This window comes from Rhododendron vialii, chromosome 9a (assembly GCF_030253575.1).
Source record: "Rhododendron vialii isolate Sample 1 chromosome 9a, ASM3025357v1".
Lineage (NCBI taxonomy): Eukaryota > Viridiplantae > Streptophyta > Magnoliopsida > Ericales > Ericaceae > Rhododendron > Rhododendron vialii.
This window is the reverse complement of record NC_080565.1, coordinates 24,707,234-24,729,573: the sequence shown is the minus strand read 5'-3', so window position 1 is coordinate 24,729,573 and position 22,340 is coordinate 24,707,234. Positions and strand designations below refer to the sequence as shown.

At 37.5% G+C, this 22,340-nt stretch overlaps 1 protein-coding gene across 2 annotated transcripts; it reads right to left on the bottom strand.

Moving 5' to 3' along the window:
* Nucleotides 1–798: 798 nt before the first annotated feature.
* LOC131299918 (nuclear pore complex protein NUP155) lies at nucleotides 799–19,874 on the bottom strand. 2 transcript variants are annotated; one of them, XM_058325491.1, is made up of 13 exons: nucleotides 19,489–19,874; nucleotides 18,054–18,223; nucleotides 16,467–16,593; nucleotides 11,734–11,996; nucleotides 9,433–11,047; nucleotides 8,895–9,107; nucleotides 8,279–8,526; nucleotides 7,515–7,926; nucleotides 6,984–7,192; nucleotides 5,459–5,813; nucleotides 4,374–4,592; nucleotides 3,704–4,032; nucleotides 799–1,569 (listed from the first exon to the last, which is right to left on the bottom strand). In XM_058325491.1, exons 1-13 carry the CDS (start codon nucleotides 19,645–19,647, stop codon nucleotides 1,452–1,454), a joined length of 4,437 nt encoding a protein of 1,478 aa, XP_058181474.1. In that variant the 5' UTR covers nucleotides 19,648–19,874; the 3' UTR covers nucleotides 799–1,451. The 2 variants fall into 2 exon arrangements, with proteins under 2 accessions (XP_058181474.1, XP_058181475.1); XM_058325492.1 differs by lacking the exons at nucleotides 18,054–18,223; nucleotides 19,489–19,874 and having other exon boundaries at nucleotides 11,734–11,983; nucleotides 16,467–16,586.
* Nucleotides 19,875–22,340: the final 2,466 nt, after the last annotated feature.

Below are 22,340 nucleotides of genomic sequence, written 5' to 3'. Positions count from 1 at the left end.
GCTTTTTATGCATTTGGTGGGGGTAATGCCACAAATCAATTTGTTCACTATTTTTCCAAAACAAGATAAACCAAACTCAACCAAACAGAATCAAGTCTCAAGTCCCAATCAATTGGATCGGCTAAATTACTCTGTTTTCTCCACTGATTTCTATTGAGAGAATCATGCCTCATGATATCCGAAAAAGAAAAAAACAATCATTTCTAACTTCTGCCTCTAACATCAATCTTGGTCTGCCCTCCCTTAAGGCTCCATTCTCCTAAACTTATTGTCTAAACTTCTTCAGATATATTTTTACTTTCTGTAACTTATAGTTGAGTTTTTCATCGTAGATTTTGGGGTTAAATCATTCATCTCAATGAGAGAAATCAAAGAAGTGTAAACATGTGAGTCAATATTGAAAAAAGTTTATATAAGACGACACTTTAGAGGGGAGAAAGAAGCTATTTGGTACTTTTTTTATTTTTAGTTTACTTTTATTTATTTTGGCCATAATTTTGTACTTTTTAGACTTCTCTTATCGAGATGGATAATTAATCCGAAAAATATAACACAAATCAAACAAAATTCAAAAAAAGACGAACAAAATACACAACAAAAGAGACAAAAAAAGAAGAAGAGAGAATGGATCCTAGGCAATTATCTACAGTTACTATCATTCCGCTTGACGATGCATTAACAGATATACAATAGACATATCCAAATAATAATAAATTTCTCTCATCTTATCTTCCCAAAATTGGCCCCAAACCCAAATAAAGGAGGGGTTTTCGTTAAGTAACTGAAAACCATCAAATATTTAGATCCTAGGAATAGTTTCTTGTGACATGACTTTGATTATGAATATGAGTTATGCTAAAACAATGTATACAACGCAAAAGGGGGGGAGGTCTTCATAAAATTCTGGGATATGCCATCTAAAATGCTCAATCACATGGGATTCAAAAAGAAACCACAAACACCTACCCTGAAGAACATATTCCTACGCTGCATCTCGGTAAGAACAAAGGTACAACAAAGCCAAAGCCAATGGATCTTTAAATAAAAATTTAATGATTGGAGGGTTAGATCCTAATACAACCCTAAAATAGAAATATTACCTTGATTTCCCATAGGCTGGAGGTAAAAGCCGGAATCTCATATCGTGCGGTATTGCTACTCCAGCAACAATAGCTTTGTCTTCCCATGAACTAGACATATCCCAGGCTTCCAGCATAATTTCTCTTATTTCAGAACCAAACAGAACCATACTCCAACCGCCATCAAAGTGGACAAGAAATCCTAGTTTGTTGAATATTGCTGATGTGCTTCTTTTCAGATGAAGACCGCACTTACACAAAATTAGTACAGGAATGTTGCCTGACGCTGTGATATGGTTAATACAATATAACCTTATTGAACCCCAAATATGCAGAAACACGCATTTCATACTCCACATGTAATGAGAACAATCAAAATTGGTTTAAAGAAAAAGGAGTTAGAAGTGACTCTTCAAGTTCTCGAAAACCTCGGTAGACAGCCTCTGTATGGTTCTGGGGAAGGGCTAACCTACGAACCTCGGTCATATACCTGTCACATTTTGTCAACAAGATAGAGACTTAGAATTTGAAGCATCAGGCAAAAAAAAAAACATGTAGACCGTCCAGCCCGTCTGGTCCATCCACAATAAAATGCTCAACTTTGTCATTGTATATGAGATTTTGATCTTTAGTTTTCCTTTTCCTTATCATTCAGATGCAGTAAGTTAAAATGTGCAACTTTGTCATTGTATGGGAGATTTTGATCTTTATTTTTCCTTTTCCTTTTCCTTGTCATTCGGATACAGCTAAGTAAATAATGTTGAGTTTGGACAGCTTAAACTATACATGTATTGAATATCCTCACTCTTATTCAATACAAAATTACACAAGTACACTCACTTGTATACAAGACACTTTTCAAGGACACAACACTAGTACACTCACTCTTGAGTATTCTCACCCAAAATGCACTCTTGCACTTGGTGCTCTCACTACAAACCTTACAAATGACCTCACCTATCCTATTTATAACCACATATAGAACATTCTAGAAACAAGTCAATTCTAGAATAAGACTAAAACTTCTAGAGAAACCTAGACTACTCCATCATAGTCTAGAACAATCCGACAGAATCCGAAAGGTACTAGCATAGCCGGGGACATTGCAATCTGGAATGTTCTAGAAATATCGGAGACTTCCAGAGAGTAAATGATGACCCTCAACAACAAAGGATAAACGAACTTGAGTCTCTTTACTGCGAGGGATACGGCCTAGCCATTAGGGCAAAATGCAAGCATAAGAACAAAAAATAGGACATCAGGTTTTACAAAATGAGGGTCTTTGATAAGTCAAGGAGAGGTGTAAGAACAAAATAACTACCATTATGTTTAAATATACCCAGCCCAAGGACACATTTGCACATGAACGAACCAATAAATCATAACATCATCGAGAAAATAGTCCTACAGCAATAAGCCTTCTCATAAGTAAACACGTCAGCCAACAGAAATTTCATCGAATTTACGATTTCGAACACTTGATATTAGCATTTATACAAGGAGGATATTAAGTCATTTGATATCGGGTATCTATCCATCGAATAGCCCCTCGTCCTTCCAAATTAGAACTAATATTTATCAAGGATGCTCATCTTCAAGAGGGCTTAACATGGTTGGTTTCTATGTTTTCTATATATCAAGCAATAGAACCAAAATATGTCTCCCTCCATCCCTTCTTGTAGGGTCAATCGAATATCGATCCACTGTCGGATATCCCAAAATACATATCCACTTTGAAAAATCCTACAAGTAGAAAACTTTATTTTACCAAAACTACCCACAAAAATGATCATCAAAACATCAAAAGTGGAGATAAAGAGGCAACATTAGTAATCAATACATGTTGATGTGATTTAAGCGCATAAAAGGCACCTCCCCAAAGCTGGAACTCCCAACATGGATAAAAGGAGGGCATAACCAATGTCGGCAACAAATCAGCATCCAAGCGCAATGCCTGCATTTAAAGTAAACTAGCAGTCTCTTACTGCGAAACTATAGCTAAACTTATAATTAATCCATTATTACGTATTTCTGTTCTTTTCTTTTTCTCATCAAAATGAATATCGAGTTTAGAGAGCAAAGTTAGAAGTACAATGAATTGTTAAGGAATTACCAAAACGTTGAGTTTCGCAGCAAAATATATGACCTAAGCAAAATAAGGACTTAAATCAACCTTAAAGATGATTACAGAAGTCCAAAGTAGGCCCCATCTAAGTACCACTATCTTCTGGCAAGCTCTATATCATAGAGAACCTTAACAAATTGTCACAAACGTATCGCTTAAAAAGTCTGAAGTGCTTCATAACATAGCCTACCAATATTCTCGTCAGTTCGAATACTTGTGCGGGTTTTGAAAAGTCCAATCGAAGTTTGAAAATTCATCACTTGATATCCAAGTTTAATAAGGGTGAGGTGGAAACAGAGTTTTAAACTTTAAGATAAGTTCAGCAATGAGCAAACTAACGATGGACCATTTTCCTGTTACTTCATTATCAACATAAATCTTTGCTACGGATACAACATCATAATTGGCTCATAGCAAGAGGTAGGCTACAACAGCTTCACAAATGCACACATCTAGTTTCATACAACCCAAGTGAAGAAACTAAAAGTAAGAAATTGACCTGTTTGCTGCACTTATGATCTTATCACGAATCCCTTGGCTAAATATTATTGTTTGATCTACTGAGAATGTTCCGCCAAGAATTAGAGATGCTCCAGTAGTACTTGTATTCATTCTCTGTGCAAATACAGACATTGCCCACTCATGCAGTACTACCAGCACAGAACGGAGTAGCCGTAATCTTAAATTTGGGGACGGCAAAATTGCTCCATTTGATAACAGCTGGTCATACGTGTTCAAGACAGGTTCTATTGCACCCTTGCAGGCAGCAAGAAGAGCCCTTGCCACATCGTCATCTTTAACCGATTCAACCCCTGAAACCAATCGCTCCTACAAAAAACAAAAAACATTGCATCTTTCTAATCATCAATAAAAATGAAGAGGATATCAGGAATTTACTCAGTTCAACAATAATCATCAATGAGACATGAAAAGCTGGGGGTGGGAGGAAACTGAACAATAAAAGTAAAACAACAAAAACTTGCAGACTAAAAAAAAAGATGAGAAGAACAAAACCATACGAAATTCCAAATAGTGGGGGTTAGGGCCAGGAAAAACCTTTTTTGCCTTTGCACTTTGTCAAGGGCAACTCTCACATGAAAAAAAGAAAAAAAAAAGAAGAAAGAAAAGAAAAAAGAACAAGAACAGCAAGTAAAGTAGAGATTAAGTACCAAGGCAGCCTTTTCAAGGTGAAGACATAATGTATCTAAAGGTAATGCAGCTCCATCTCCAGGATAAATATGGGAGCCAACCCTTTTCAGAACTGCACAAGCTTCAGCAATGCCACCCCTTGAAAGAGCTTGATCGATGAGCCTTGCCCATGTCTCTCTAACAATGCTACTATCAGTGTCACCTGAATAGTTAGCAAAGTACAGCATTTGCAGACATATCTGAAATCAGGAAAACCCATCAGACAAACAAAGGGAAATAGTAAATCAAAATTGCAGTAACTTGGGGCCAAATGGCTACCTACAAACAGAGAGAGAGAGAGAGAGAGAGAGAGAGAGAGAGAGTACACCCCTACCAGGATTATGGTTATCTTTTGAGGGACTTAAAACAGTTTTGCGTGCATTAGGAAATGTTTTCATGAAGCTTCAGGCTAGATGACAGATGCAGTGTGTTAAAAACCTAAAGCATCCAACTCAAAACCAATTAACCAATTGACAATGAGTGGAGAGGCCTCCCAAGCTCATATACTAGGGAGGTTATAATGAACCAATGTGGGACAAGCTCCAACACTCCTCCACACGTGTGACCCCTGACCTACATGTGGAGAGGTTCGAAACATGCTGCACTTAAGGCACAAACAACGGGGCAAAACATCAAAGAGTCTTGTCCAAAAGCCTCCGAAAGCCTAGCTTTGATACCCTGTTAAAGCATCCAACTCAAAACCAATTGGCAATGAGTGAAGAGGCCGCCTTGGCTCATAAACTAGTTTTGGAGGTTATAACTAACCAATGTGGAACAAGCTCTAACAACGTGAAAAGGGAAGGAAAACCATTGAATATATGATTCTACACGATAACAAATGAATAAAGAAAGTATCCTAAGAAAATTTTCAGTAGATATTCCACCAATATATGTCCAGATACTAAGCGAGAACGGACACAGAAACCAAGTAGTAGAGGTGCCAGTAAATTAAAAACAAAATCATTCATAGCATTCAATGACAGCAAGGGATACAAAAATATCACACCCTATTATTTGTAGATAAATGAACATAATCCTGAGTTTTCATAGAGGGGAGAAGATATACCTCCCAGAGCTCTAACGGAACTGCATACTCGTTATACAGTTGAGTGATGCTCTTCAAATCCAATGATACCTCTTTGACCTTTTCTCTTATAGAATGCACAAAATTGGCATCAGGAACATGGCTTCCATCAGGAGATGAGTCACTTGGAGCAGATTCAGATGTGCTAGGAGTTGCCTCCAACTTAGATGCCATGACCTCCAATTCCTTTTTTATCTTTATTTGAAATCCAAGAACAGCAAGCTTTCCTTCAAGCAAATCCAGCAGGCCATCGTCAAAAGCACCATGGGTAGAACCTACTCCATCGCTGTTACTTGAATTCTTCGCCTGCAGAACTGCATGACTTAGGTACTGACGCCTGAAAAAGTTGATATGAGGAATAAAAGTATCAGAAGTGGCCAGTGTACAGGAAGAATTCAGGTCATTTAACAAAGAAACGATTAGCCTCTAAGTTTGTTTCACCTCAAAATTTATAAATGCGTTGGCTTTATTCTACAATCAGAAAGCAAGACGTTACTATGAGTATACTTTGGTTAGGTTGACAGCTAAGGTAAATTGACTCTTGGTCCATCCAAAAAACATGCACCCAGTCATTTGAGACAGGATAAGACTTCACAAGGAGAAGAAGAAATGATATAGGAGGAAATCATCATCTGTGAAATAATAAAACTTGCACCCAGTCATTTGAGACAGGATAAGACTTCACAAGGAGAAGAAGAAATGATATAGGAGGAAATCATCATCTCTGAAATAATAAAACTTAGGGGAAAAAACATTAGAAAAGATCATGTAAAGAAAGGAAAGTAAATAACACCACAGAACAGCACCCTAAGCAACTCTACAAGATAATTGATCAGAACTTCAACAGGAAACTGTTAACTGAATTTGCTTCCCCAGGCAACCACACAATCCAGCTGTTAGGAATGTTAACTGTACGTAAGTGGTGAGTAAAACAATATGGTCACCTTTGCCCTCTTTGATGCCCACGATACGAAATTATATGCTTGTCATGTATGCATCTCTAATCTAAAGATTCTACACTATACAATCATATTAGAATACTATTTAATTTGGGATCTGTTGCATAACCTTTTCTGAAAGACTGTAACATACCATGGAATACTCGAGTCATTTACAGTAGGAAAACCTTCCTTTCAACTGAATACAGTGAACTGATACAACTTATCCCTAACAAGGAAACTAAGCAAATTGATTGACACTTAGAAACCCAGATATGAACCTCTTTGAACTAGACCATATACTTTTACGCAGTTCAATCGAAATATTTTAAGCAAGGGTAAGCTTATTTCTTAGTCAACACTTCTTCAGGGGTGCTATACTCAAGGGTAAGCTTATTTCTAAGTCAACACTTCTTCAGGAGTGCCATACTTGAAATGTCTTTCAACGTTGGCATACTTAGGAAATGAAAAAAGACTAACCAAACCAAACAGGGCCTTATGTCCCAATCCATTGGGGAAATGAAAAAAGACTACAATATATATATATATCCAAAAGTGCAGACAATGACCTCTGTTCCAGTGTAGGGACATCCCCCCCATCAACAGGCCTCCTTTCTGCAAGTCTTAACAGTGCGTGAGCAGCAAGAACATGCTGCCGCTTCATGACATAATAACGTGCCAGAAGCTCAAAATATTTTGCTTGATGATTGGACAAAATGTGTACTCCTGAATGACCCATTGGAGATGTTGCTGATGACACTGCAGGAACAGCCCGAACCTACATAAAACAGAGACATAAATTATGCAAAATGGAAAATGCTAACCGCTGTTTTTGAACAGCAAATTGAAAATGCTAACCACAACCCAATGGACAGTAGTTAAGGTTCAAAAAGGAATTAAAATACGCGAAAACAACTGCAAATGTGTATAAGTGTGTTGATAACTGAAAGAAGTGTATTGAAAGTACTCTTTTTTTTTTGCTTAAACACTGCCCATTGGACAGTTGTTAGCATGACCAACTAAAAATTATGAAGAGAAGTGAATGCATTGAACTCCAAGAACCAACGAATAATTTGGTAAATACAAAGTAAAAGCAACACCTCTTGTACAGGTTCACGCCCAGCACTTTGCAGAAAAGGCACCAAATCAGGGCCACCATACTCCAGCAACTCATTTTCAAGGCCCAAATCAATTAATGCCCGATACAGGTATTTATGAAATAGTCTATCAGGTGACTGGACACCAAGCTGAATAATCTGGCAGATATATTTCTTCCGAGAGGCTGGATCAAGTGCAGATTGCACAACAGGTCTGATAGGAGAACCGAATTCCCTTTGAGAAGTTTCTCCTTTCAGAGCACACAAAGCACTAGTAACAATCTCATAACACTGCTCACGCCGAGCAAGTGCATGTTCTCGCATTCCTGCATCTATCTGCTCATTAAGAGCATCACCAGAAGGGTCAAGGGCCTGGGCTTTTTGCAGAGACAGTTGAACCACAGCTTCATAAAATCTGCAATCCAACATCAGTTCCGCAAAACACTTGTTATAAATTGCAATTTAAAACATTAACACCCATTGTTCATACTGTATCATTTTTTAGCAGAATAGTTTACCAGAATATTAAACCATACTCTAATATTTTCTCACAATGGATTCTTGAAAAAATAAAACTCAGAGAACAAGTTTTGAAAACTGTAAATCAAACATTTTTTTTTTGGATTTTCCAAAAAATAATTGGAAAGAACAGAATTTGAAACTACAATCAAACAAGGAAATAATTTCTTCCAAACAATTCCACCTAGAAAATACAGATACGGGAAAAAGCGGCAGTTCAGAGTTCAGATTAACACAAGTGGACAAACCTCAGGTCTGCAAAACGTTTGCAAACAGTTTGCAAGTCTGCCGACTCTGGAACTTTACTCAAGTAGTTGAAAGCTTCTCTAGCTAGATTTTGCCTATCCTCAGTATCAGAACTTGCAGCAGCTCTCTCAAGACATTCCACAGCCAAGTAAAATCTGTAATCTGCTTCCTTGAAATAGCTTGGACACCGATCGCGTAATCTACCACTGATATCATCTACTGTTCCCCTGCCATCAGGTCCAGTGTAATACTGGAGGCATGGATGGTATCTTTCATAAGACAAGAATTTGAAGTACAACAAAAGGCAGCAAGCAATCTTTTCTCTCATACCTTTGTTCCTTATTTGCTAGCCCTCTTTTGCATTTCAATATGGCTAGTCCTCTTTGAAAAGCCAAAGAAAATGTTTAGATTTCCAAAACTAACCCTTAAAATGATTGAAAGTACTTTTGAAAGTGGGGACTAAGGGCGAATGACAGAGATCACCTTGAAAAGTGGGAAGCCCCAAATTGGACCAGCAAAAAGGGACAGAGGAATTATAATGAGGGAGAGAGTGGGAAGAAAAGGTTAACCAAATGATAGAAGTCATACTAATTTGTTTTAGTAATCGTAGAGAACTACCTCCATCAAAGCAGATATGAGCCTTGTAGCAAGTTGATCTCCTTCCTCAGAACAGACTAGTTGATGGAATGTCAGCTGAACCAATGTCTGTTGCAAATTAGCATCAATGTTCTGAACCAAGCGCGTCACATGATGCTGTGAAAGAAGTTGTAGCAAAAAAAGAGCTTCGGCGCATCTAAGGAGCAATTGCCTAATACATTCAATTGCCCTTACCTGCAGAAAGCAGCCCAAGAGGTTTCCAATAATCAAGACGAATGAACGTAAACATAATTAAGACTACAGAAGTAAATCAAACTAAGCGTACAACCTTAAAGACATACTAAGATGGTGTTTGGTAAAACTGAATCTGAAAATTAAGAACTGGAAACTGAATGTTGAATTTTTTAAGCTTAGAAGCTATTTGATAGAGCTTTTTCCGTGCAGAACTGAAATGAAATTGTTGACATAAGCAACTGAAACGAGAAGTTTTTATTGTTATTTTCATGTTATGGCGGTGATGTGTTATCAGAAAAAACCCTAAGCCAGAATGTCAACTAACCTCCATTGCAGCTAGTTCAGCCGGACTATATGGAAGCCTTTGCCTTTTATTAGATGCGCCACCATCACCAGATTCAATCCGAGAGTTAGAACCAAACAAGTTCCGTACCATACTTCTATCTCCAGTACTGAGATCTGAACCAGTTCCATACAATATTGAACCAGTCAAGTCTCCAAGGCCGGCAACACAACCGTACAGTCCCCTTCTCTGATTCCTCCTAGATCTTAGAAACCTCTCTAAAGATCGAAACTTGTCTTCAAGAATTTGCATTGCCCCAGCAGAGAATCTGCATGCAACTATCCCACCTGTCACCACAAAAACAGGAAAATCCCATACAGGTAAAAGCAACCTTGATGAGCACAAGCATAGCCCTTCATGTGCACCTGAAAAAACAGGTTCAGCCTCTTGGACAACTTGCCCCATACTAAATCCGCCAGTTGCTGTTCTTGTATTCCCTAATGCACCACTACCCTCTAGTTGAGGTACTCCAACAAGTCTAGGGTCCTCAAAAGCTTCTGCTGCCTTCTCAGCAACAACATTGCTTATCGAACTTTCAGAATGGACTATTCTTGCAGCCAGCATTAAACACATTGCCGCAGCCTCACCAGCTCCAAAGCGACTGAAAAAATCTTCCAACAATGATCTTGGCAAGTTGGACTCAAATATCCTCCTCAGTATGTCAACTGGCCTATTGAAAACAACTTCCATCATGCCCACTGTGCTGAATAGGACGATTCTTCTCCTTGGTAATATGTGTTGTGTTGAAAGATCGCCTCTAGCCCAGAGTTTTCGGGATGCCTTTTCAATGGATTCCCCCGAGTTATCAAATCCACAGAATTCCAATTGGGAATATAGTGAGTGCACAATAGCTGCTGTTTCCGGAAGAGGTAAAATGTCAGCCACACAAAGCATTCGTCCTTCAATGGGTAGAGAAGATACAGATTCTCGTAATGCACGAGAACTCCTGGCACCTGTTGCTATATTAGCTGATGAAGAAGACTGTGTGCTTGAATCTTTGTTCACAATCAGAAGCGAAGAAGAGGTTGATGGAGATGAGTCAGAAAGAACAAGAGTTCCAGCAGAATAATATGCTGATTCTATTTTAAGGGATAAATCTTCGCTCTGAGATCGACCAACAAGAGATAGGGCACCGAAAGCACCGCCAACACCCAAAGGAGGAGAAGGCCTAGTTGCTACTACTTTTAAACAGCTTGGCTTCTGACCATTAGTACTGAATCCACCCAAACCTCCAACTACACTGCTTCCAGTAGATGGAGTAGTGGATAGGTACAATCTTCTGCCATCTGACAAAACAGCAACAAGATGTAGCCACTTTGACTCCAGTGTTGACAAAGGCGAAATGCTAACTATTGATGTTTTTGCCGATCGAGAAGGGGCTCTTGGCCCTGCTGATTGTCTACCTCCATAATGTGCATTTATCAAATTTCTCTCTTCTGCAGCTTTCTTAAGTGGACCATCTCCTTGTGGCCCAAGAACAAACACTTGAATTTTCATATCTTCAGTGCGTGCATACAAAATGTGTCTCTCGTTATCAACCACCATTTCAACAATAGGGTCCACAGTTCCAAACTTGAATAAGTTTGGTACAACCCACCTGTTCAGAATTGAAAGAGGAAAAAAAGAGTTAACTATTTGAGCTTATAAGATTAAGATATGTGACAGGGTCCAGCTCCGGTATCAGGTTCAGACACAATAGCAAGAGTATCAGTTCCCAACTGCTCATGGAATTCTGAACCCACCGATAGGTCAACTCTTTATCCATAATATAGTTTAAATTTGGGTTATAGAAAAATAGTGGAATTGGATCAATCGACGGACCAAGGTAGTGACATAGTCTATACAAGATTTTTCCATTGCAATCAATAAGAGGGGAGTGGAGCTTAAGTTTCACGAAATTTAAGGGGAATCCAATAATACTCCCTCAGTTCCAGATTGCTAGTCCATTATTCCATGTTGGGATGCCCCAAAATATCTGTCCATTTAGGAAAATCAAAGCCAAAAAGTTAGTAATTTTTTTTTTTTGCTCGGCAAGAAGTTAGTAATATTCCAAAGCTATCCATTCTATAAAGCTAATAAATATATTTGGATATCGGAAAAGGCGGGTGTTAAGTATGGAAAATGCCATTTTTGAACTCAATACATTAATTGCATGTCCCCTAAAATGTTTGGAATTTTCATAGAGGACAAAAATATGGGAAGGAGGGAGACAGAGTATACCTCATGGTTATCCACAAACCTCATAACCATGAACTTTTGAAGGTGTTAAGAAGGAAACGATACCTCGAAATGACACTTCCCAAACCTGCAGTCAGGCAAACTTTACGACAACGCTTGTGCCAACCTGAACCAGTTGTATACTGCAACTCATAAATGTGGCCATCACGGCCAGCCAGGAAAATGTGACCTCTATCAGTACAAGTGATGCATGTCATGGTGATGCCATCAGATGGTATAGTATACTCTGGCAAAGGCTGCAGTGAAACCTCTGCATACGGATCCATACCATCACCACTTCCAGAACAGCATACTCCTAAAAGAATCAACTGGCCACAATAGAATGTAGATAAAAGGAAGACAAATTCACAGACATAAGATAGAAAGTTCTCAACGAAGAAATATATTGGGATCTAAAACTGTGTGGAAAATAGGCTAAAAGTAAATTATGCAGTAGGAGGAAGTAGAATAATTGCAGATGCACAAGAACTGCATTACAACGTAGAATAACCATCCATGTGAGCTAGTCAACAAGTTTGACTATTTGCAGAAAAATATCCAAAATCTTATCCAAGAGGCCCAAGACTGACTCTGACCCAAAGATGTCAATCTCGTACAGGACAGCGTACCGTTACTGGTATGGTATGTACCGGTACCATGGAATTTAATGGTACCATTTTCGGATTTAGCGTTACGTTTAACTGTACGAAGTCTATATATGTTTTCTATATATAGTATGATTTATTTTTTTGAGTAAATACACTAATTTGTGAACCTCGATAATATACATACATACATATATATGTGCATGTACTGTAATAATACATTTCCTTTAAAAAAATAAAAAAGCCTAGCACTAAGATAAATGATCCCTGCCACTTTACTCTCCACAGAAGTTCTGGGGTAGTTCTGAGTAATATAACGACAATTATGACATATATACAGATGTATGACCGTACAAAGAGAGAGAGAGAGAGAGAGAGAGAGAGAGAGAGAGAGGAGGAGGAGGAGGTATGGAGTCTAGGGACTAGTGAGGTCAGATAGGTCTCCTTTAGTTGGTAGGTTCTGTCCTTATCAGAGCATAGAAAAAGCTGAAAGTCGGAACAGTGAGGAGAAGCAAAAGTTTGTCTCTGTACCGTTCTATCCGGATAATGGCCGGAATGCACGGGAAATGCCGGTACAGCCAGAACAATCCGAGAATGGACGGTAAAATGAGTGGTACAAAACAGGCTGTTGAGCTTCTCGTTTTTGTGCCGGTACGGTATTATTATGTACCACCCGGTACCGAGCGGTATGGTACGAGATCAATAACGTTGCTCTGACCAGTCAAACGTAAGATGGTTCACAATAGCAATTGAAACATCATGAAGTTAAATCACGTAACGATATTGAACACAACACCTTGTTTGAGCAAGTAATTAAATCGAATAAATTGAAGTTTTACACAGCTCTGTCAAAACACATCATTTCGAAGACTGCAAGGTCAGTTCAGGCACAAAACAAGCTTACGAAGCATATTCAAACTCCACTTCCAGCAAAAAGAAAGTTAACTCAGCTGAACCCAAGGCAATCAGACCTTTCATGACCCTACAATCCCCAAGATTTTGTAAGGAGAGAAAAACGAAGAAGAGCTAAACGAGGAGTTACAAAATGTTCCATAGGACCTTCATATTCTGAATCTAGTCAACTACGGATCTACCAAGTACGAATATATCTGCTTTACTTATGCAAACATGTCCCATAAAGTTTTCATATTCACCAAGTATGGATATACTCCCTTTGTGACTTTGTCCCGCAAAGATGGTCAAGGGTTCCATTTTTGGATGTACAGAAAGATTGTCCATTTTGAAAAGTTTCCAAAAAAGTAATGCAACATTTCCATTTTGCCCTCCTTTCCTCTTACCTTAAATATGTAGGATTTCAAGAAATATTCCATCAAGGGGCAAAATTGGAAAATTAACATTATCTGCCCTTAAGTAGTTGTTTCCCAATGAGGCCCAACAAAATGGGACAAACACCAATGCAGCAGAGAACGACCGAATGAATCGGAATTCACTTAACTTATCAAGAAAGACAACTAGAGTAGGGGCGCCACAGAATAACTACTGAAGCATCCTCGACTCTGCTGCAAGACTAAACTACTCCATTCCCCCCTCGGGTGAGAGCAAAGCAGGCGGAGAACCGACTTCTCTCTTCTCTGCATGGAGGCAATCGGAAGTACCAGCTTTGACTGAACTTCGACTTGACTTCAAGAGATAGAAGCCGTGGGTCACGTCAACTACACCAGCCTTGTTAACTAGGGCAGGGCACACCACACTATTCAAGCTGCCAGTGAAGTTGAAGCGGAGGGAGTGTCCGTGTTCTCTTATAAAAACATGCTTTCCAATAAATTCTTCTACCTAATACCTACATATGTTGAGTCGGGGATTCTACAAATTTCAATAAGTGTCTACATAGTAAGATACCCAGGTAGGAGTCTGGCCGTGTTTCAGTCCCGAGTGCCTGAAAAAGTTGTGTAATACCTCTTTCTCTTTGATAAAGGGGTATTTCCATGGTTTTCCTTGGGTATCGTGTATTCATGTCCATATCGAAGTGTTAAATGGACCTATAATTCAGAAATTAAATCTCCTCAAGAAGGATTCAAATTTCAAACCTATGACAAATCACATATTTGACTGACCAATGTACCATAGTCACAAAATACCATGTACAACATGCCTTCAGCCAATATGCTAGATTCAACAAATATCATTCTTAAATTTCTTCCAAGATGCTTGGCTAGTAGAAGGCCTCATATCTGGTTCACTCTTTAGGAACTCCGGAAGGAATACCCTCTCCTCCTAGCCTCATATGGCAAGGGATCTGGGGCATATTACCCAACTATTCCATCTTAGTGTCTTCCCACTCGAATGACATACTTAACCTAATGCAAGAAAGGATCCTCCTGCCAACGAAGATATAATACCATATGTAATCCACCATGTCAGTCAGTCCTTAGGTGATCCAGCGCCTCTGGACCGAGAGGGAAGCATTGTTGGCTATACTGAATACATTATTAAGAAAAAGCATAAAATTCTAATTTTCAAGTACTACGTTACTGGTCAAGCAATGGATGTCTACTTCACAAATTAACCATAGAAATCGCGCAGTCACTTTTTTCTAGAGAGGACACAATCTATAAACCTACAGTGCCTTACTGGCAATGTAAGCATCAAAATAAATATGAAGAGGAAGAAATAAGAATCAAGCAATTTGAACGAAACCCAAAAAGTTGGTCCTTAGCCAGGTTCTTCCATGGCAAAGACTCTGAGAACAAATATACTCCTATAGAGGAGGCACTGGTGAGAGAGACATCAAAATCATAAAAGCCAATCTGAAACTTCTTCAATGCCCCTCAATTAAAAGATGTCATAATGTCAGACACTTGCGCAGACATTCGGCGAACTTGTTGAACATGTCCTTTGTGATGAATCTCTTCATGGTAACCATGTTCTTCATTCTACAGAAAGGAAGTTATGCCCTCAAACCATACTTCCAAACAATTGGATAGTGAGTCATCATGTGTATTAATTGTTTTGCAATCGTTTGGCATTTTTTTCATTCCAGTAATTCTGTGAATGAGATCTTCATATCTTCATATTAAATATATAGCCTTTTAATTTGATTAGTGTCATGCAGCACGTTTCCATTCCTTATAAATTATGCATACGTATAGCACATAGACCATCAATATACTTACAAAATATAAAAAACTACCAAGTATCAAGCTTGTCTTGCATTTTTTGAAAATCGACGTGTCGGCGTGTTTGTGTCGCGTCATGTGTTTGTGTCTTTACTTAAAGCAAATTCATAAATTGTGCTGCTATTAAAGGTTAATAATGTTTCTAAAGGCGCCATCCAATCAATGAATTTTGTGTCTTGCCTATAGTTTCATCTCTGAGTTATGCTTCAAAAAGACTAAAATTATGTGCCTAATTCAAACCAGGAGCAGTTGATAAATTAAATCAAAAAGCCCTAGTCCTCTGTCTTGGTATGATACCAACAAAATCCTTTCTATTCACCACATTAGGAATTTTAGAAGTTCCAGAATCATAAACAGGTTCACAGGTTGAGCAGCCACTTGCCCAACCAATTTCAGAACCTACTTCAAAACCAATAGTGACATTGAGGTGAGTGTGAAAGTAGGGCACCAGGCACCACTCAGAGAGTAAGATTAGTGCTGATCATGACTTGAGCCAAGTGTGAACCTCTATACAAGTTAACTTTTATCAAATCTTGCTAGTGGAGGAGACGAAGCAAGGGTTTAGTCTTCAAAAAAGCAAAGGATTGTAGACGAAGTTGCTCCTTGGAATACCAGTTGAAAGAGAGGAAACAGTATGCGTAAAAGAGAAAAGAAACAGGTGATCTAACTAGCAGCATCTCTAAAATCATTTAAGTATTCCTCCATGCCCCTAAAATTTGCCAATTCCCATCCAGTCTAATCATAAGAAACAAGCGAACCAAAATTCCTTGGTGAATTTTATCCCATAACAAGGTGCCATCTGGGGTCTCCACATTAAATTAGGGGAAAACTGAAACCAGAGAATGACTACCATGAATGCCTAGTGGTAATTATTTCTCCCTCAAAAATTCAGTATTCAGTATCAGCATAAAAGATATTCCATTTTTATGATTTACAAAACAAGAACAAACTGAGTGACATTAAGCGCAAGTAAGCAAAAAAGGGGTTATCCAAGCAAAGAATACATCAGAAAGCAGCCATTTGAGAAAAGAATAGAAGAGTTGGGGAAAGTCACTACCTCAACAGGAGTTGCTAAGACCAAAAGATACTGGATAGCTTCAACAAAAATGCCAGGTTTAGCTTTGGCCAGGTCAACAGCACAAATAGCTTGTTCCTCCCCACTATATTCAGGACACTGACCATCCCTAAACAAACAGGCAAACAATTAAAACAAGGAATGCAAAGCATGCGGAGATAATATCTTGCAGCAACCCTCAACAGATAATAGGAAAGGCAAGTGGAGTGGTAGCCAAATGGTAGGCACCATGTACTCCCATGCATTTGATAGAGGTTCAAACCTCACTTACTACAACTAAAAATACTGACTTTCGCCAAGCGAAAAAGAAAAAAACAGATATTAGGAAAGAAACAAGATGTTGTAAACAGGATACAATTGAATGGGCCATGAGATCGCTCACTAATACGAAAGCAAATTGGAGGACTGTTCGCCTGTTCGCTTTACATATCAAAAAATTTCAAACCTTTTGCACAATATAGAGTAATAGGTTCACAAGTTGGTTGTTAATGTTACTAAACTCATCGATCTCAAGTCCTCTCTCAGTAGTAGATATTATAAGTCAGATAATGAATTTTCCTGCATGAAGAATCATGTAGAATGATTAAACACAGGATGTCATTGAGATTCTTTACTCCTCTATTGACAAGGGTCGTGTAGTTTCTTTACAGATTCCAGAAAGTAAGACAAAAAGTAAGCTATTACGTACACCGCTAAGTATTACAAAACACTGGAAGGCAGATAAGAGGGGGGAACCAAAAAGGGATACGCAATGCAAACAAAAAGTATAAAGAAAAGGCAAGCTCCACATAACTCCGATAAAAACTGGACCACGGTAGGCAGTATTTATTCAGTTTTAGAACAAGACCTCGATCGCTGAACATCTTTTCATAAGTGAAATATTTCACTTTAAGGTCAAGGTCTCAATCTTCAGATGTGTGTCTGACACTCTCCTTCTAACACTCAACGAACCATACGGTTTACAAACTAATTATACTGGTGAGATAACTACCATGCCAACAACCCAACAACTAACCCAAATGCAATAACCTTTTCCACTTGCACATTCAACACCAAAACTTGTCAACTGCCGGGATTTCTGACAAAGCAAGTGTCCATACTAAGAGGCAATAGACACCTTGATATGCAATTTGACATACCAAATGCCTTCAAAACACAATCACATATTTTGGGATCCACTCAAACAGGAAAGATTCCAAAGAAAATGCATCATTATTGTAACTAGTATATTCTAAAGGCAAGAAAACCCCTGTGGAAATAGTTTTCACCAAACTAAATCTTTTATAGACGTAGCACAACACAATCTCTTACTTCCCAAACATACTGTAATTAGGAAGACAGATAGATAGTACATAATGCGGTGAAATTCTAACAATGTAATACCATGTATTTAGTGCAATGATATAATGGGGTGAAATTCAGCTCCCTAGTAAGAAGCATAATTGATTTGTTGATTATAAGCTCATCAAAGCACTAACTAACTAGAGAATTCTAGTTTTTAGAAAAGGGAACCTCGAGATAGAAAAAATGAAAAATAGGAAAACCTTCCTCATGTACAATAGATCTCACCATTTATCAAAACGCCATAGAAACAGAGAGTTATCTACTGTTGCCCAAGCTCTCCGTATCTCTGGAAATATTCCACACAGAGCAGTTCCTTCCCCACCAGCTGCATTATATCTTTCAATAAGTACAGGAGGCAGCTCCCAGGTATCTACCACTTCAACCAAAGGAGGCCACTGCAGCGGCATTACAATTAAATAAAATAAAAAACATGATGAAGAAAATCCATTGCCACAAGCAAGCAAAATAAATAATCAGACGTCGTGTACAGAGGAAATTACATTCACGCCAATACATTTTATCAAAAGGAGCACTGGTTACCAGGCTCATAACTTATTAACGAGGGCGGTGCAAAATGGAAACCACCTTCCTTTAAAAATAAACCAGCTTGCAAAAAGCCAATGGAATGCATATATGAACGTGCCATACCATGACCAGACAAGGAAAATTCAGAGCCTCCCTTCCAAAGAAGGGAAAATCACTACGCCAAACAAGAACCTCAAATGATTTCCAATGAATGAACCATATTTTGAACTTCCCTTGGATGAATAATACAGTGCAGGCATGACTTTAAATGAACACAATTTTGTCCCTGACTTGAAAGTGGACATGAGAACTTAACCCCAGGCGAGACTATACATCGGAAGCCAGTTTTGCCACGCACAACTTTAACAGTGAGCTCTGTTTTGAGCCATTTCTGGGTTTTTACGTATTTGGGCATTCCTATCTCTTGAAAATCCAAATAATATGCATGTTTTATGTCCACAAGATGAAAAGGACAAAATGGTGCATCCCAAATTAATTTCGTGCTCCACCGAACTAGCCTTCTGTCTCCACTAGCCCTCCAAAATTTATGCCCTTTTATTCTTGGGTATGTGGATTTAGACATCAGTCATCCCTCGCGGCCGCCAGTTTCAATTTCAACTCCTTCACCATGATTTACATCCTAATACTATTTGATGTAGTTTCACAGATCAAAAGACAGGACCCAACCCTTAAAAATAGTCATTCTCAAAAGTATCTTGATCATCTACTACGAACATACCTCAAATTGTACTCAACATCTTAAAGACAACAATATATAATCATATCTCAAGAGAACATTAAAAAATTCACCTTTAATAAGTTATGAGCATACAAGAAAAAGAAACGGAGTATCACCCGTATTTGGAAAAGAAAACCAGCAGAAGGGCTGTATACACTAGTATTTGATCAAGAATTGTTTTTGGTAAGTAATACCTCAAGAAGCTGGTTTGTGGTCAACGAAAGGATTACTTCTCTCTAATCCCAACCGTACAAACTACTGAAAGGCCCTTAGCCCCTTATGTCTAGTGCACTCCCATTACCATTGAAAAAAAGACATAAATACTATTATCCTTAAAAAAATACATAAATACTGAAAAATTAAACAATTCTGATTTTTCTTAAACTTGTAGTATACCTCTCTGGGGTGAGTAGAGTAGGGATGACTGGCGTATCTGGAAGCTTCCAGTGCTTCTTCGAGGTCGCTGTGAGCCGCGAGGTCTCGGCCAATGCGGTCGCTCACCACGAGACAGGCGTTCGTGACGTCGCGCAATACGATCTCGTTTTCGGACGACATGTTTCCGCGGGTTTGTAACGGCGGAAACCCTAGAACGAAGCCGGAGCCAGACCGTTAGTGGAGGCTAGAGTTCTAGGGTTCAGTTTAGAGTGGACCGCAAGAAGGAACTGTGGATGTGTCGCAGTATTAACTTGGGAGAGATTGACTCAGCTGGAGGGAAATTGGAGGGGGGGGTGTTTGGGGGGTTTTGGGGGGGGTTTTGGAGGGAGAGAGACCCTATACTGTGTAGGGTTTTTTTGGACTACGAGTTCCTGCAGTGCTCTAAACGAGCTGCAGCTTGCAGCCCATCAAAACGGCGCCGTTTTGGGCCAAACCCTCTCCCTCACTTTTATCTGACACGCACATATACTCTCTCTCTGATATGGAGACACCCCTCTTTTTTATTTCTTCCGCAAATTTTCTTTCTCTACGTGAGCAATTATAATTAATGGTAATATCCAAAAAGAGGAACAAGAACACTTTTAGCAAAGCTTTGATGAATTTTAATCGTTGATTGGATTTTTTCTATCTGTTCTTGTGGTTCACTCTAGTTTGCTAGAGATTCTAAACAAGAATATAAACTCCATGGAAAAAAAAAGTTGGTTACTTGGATCTCTTCATCCAGAATTACTAGATTTTATAAATTGGTTCCTTTTCAAATTAATTTTAAGTTTCGCTAAGAACTTTTTCTCTTATAACATTTGTCCTTATTCAAAAGAATTCTGCGATTGTTCGTTTTATGTTAATTTTTTGTGAATTATTGGTTTCGACAAGACGAATCGGAAAAGTAAAAGAAAATTATTTTTACTTAAATATTTTGAGAATTAACATTTTTTACAAAAGAAAAAAAAGTCAAAAAGTCAATATTTTTTACTTAAAATGGTTATTTCTCAAAATATTTCCGTAAAAGTAAAAAAAAATTACTTTTCTTAGTCAAGACGAATCAAAAAGTCAAAAAAAAATTGCGCAAAACTAACAAACGAAAAAAAAATTCGAATAAGGACAAAAATAAAAATAAAAAAGTCCTAAAAGTCCTTTTAGTGCTAGTGGAATGAGTTTTAGTTAGGAGCATTTTTCCCATATCTGATTTAGAATTGAAGTTTTTATAAAAGTAAAAAAAAATATTTGCTTGATGGCCAAAATTGATCAGAAATTATAGATTTTGGTTTGGAGTACTCCATCACAAAGCAAAACTTCTGTGGTGCTCCCAAGTGGTATGGGAGCACCATACTCTCAATGAATTATAGTCTTTGGATTGAAAATAGATAAATCACAGTCGTTGGATGAAAACCAAAAACTAAAAGTAGAGTGGTTTTGGTAAAAACGATGTGGTTTTGACCGTAAAAACGATGTGGTTTTGACCAAAAAAACGGAAGATTACTTACCACAGAAACAGGAAATACTTACTATTGGTAAGGCAACACTTACTATTGTATAAGGTAAAACTTATCATACAAACAGGCATACTTACTACAACCGGTTGGTTAGGTAACAAGTTACCATGAAATTAAAAAAAAAATAGTAACTTTTTATTTGGCGGGAAAATTTGGAGATTTTAGGGATTTATATATTAGAAGAATTATCTGAAAAATGGTGTTCATTTATAAATCTAGTTTAAAATTTTAATTTGTTATGAAAATATAATTAGAAGAATTATCTAAAAAAAATTTGAAAAATACTTTTCATAATTTCCAAATGACATTATAAATGTATTTAATTAATTAATTTTCAAATGGTCATTTATTATAGATATATTTAAGTAACTTAGTTTTAAATATTATGAAAAAAATAGGATATTTATTTAATAATTTGATAGCTTACAAATTTAATGAATATATATTATAAAATAACGCTACAAGTTGATTGTCACAACAGAATTGAACAATAAATATATTTTTGTTTAATAGCTATTGAATAATTTTGTAGGATTCTTAATTAAATTTATGGTAGTATTTAATGAAATTAGGCTATTCAATTTCATTAATATAGTTTATAGTGATCAATATGATATATTTTGCAAATCTAACAATTAATAATATTAATACTAATATACTTGGCAGCAATCAATCAATGAAGATTGATTCATTTGTAATTGATTGATCTGGTTATATGTTCAGCCAATTGATCAAACAATTTGAATCAATTAAGATCATATTTGACAGATAGGGTAGTTAATAATGATGTTGATTGATAGTGATTAGTGAAAATTAATATAATTGACTAAAGTAAGTTGGCTAATTTGTTTAATTGCTTAACGACAGACTTATCTATTTCAATCTTTCAAGTTACACAATTAGCAAATTTCAAAAATGGTTATTTGATGGTTAACATTGATCACTTAGCAAATGAATGAGTAACAGTCTTTGAGGTTAACATTGATCACTTGGCTAATGTAGGAATAACCATTAGTGAGCCAGTAAATTGAAATATCTCATTTATTTGATCATTTTTTAAAAGTAATTTTATTAATATAAATGCTTTTATTTAATTTATCCTAAAAGTAATAAAATAGATCCAAATAAAATTTCATGTGGTAGGTAATATGATATAATGATGATATACATAAATGTATACCTACACGTCATTAATGCCATACTTACTATGGAAAATAGTTTACTTACCAAAGTACAAGGCTAGAGATACCACAACAACTGAATTTTTACGATGGACTAATATTCGTTGATAATACTTACTACGTGGTTGACAATACTTAC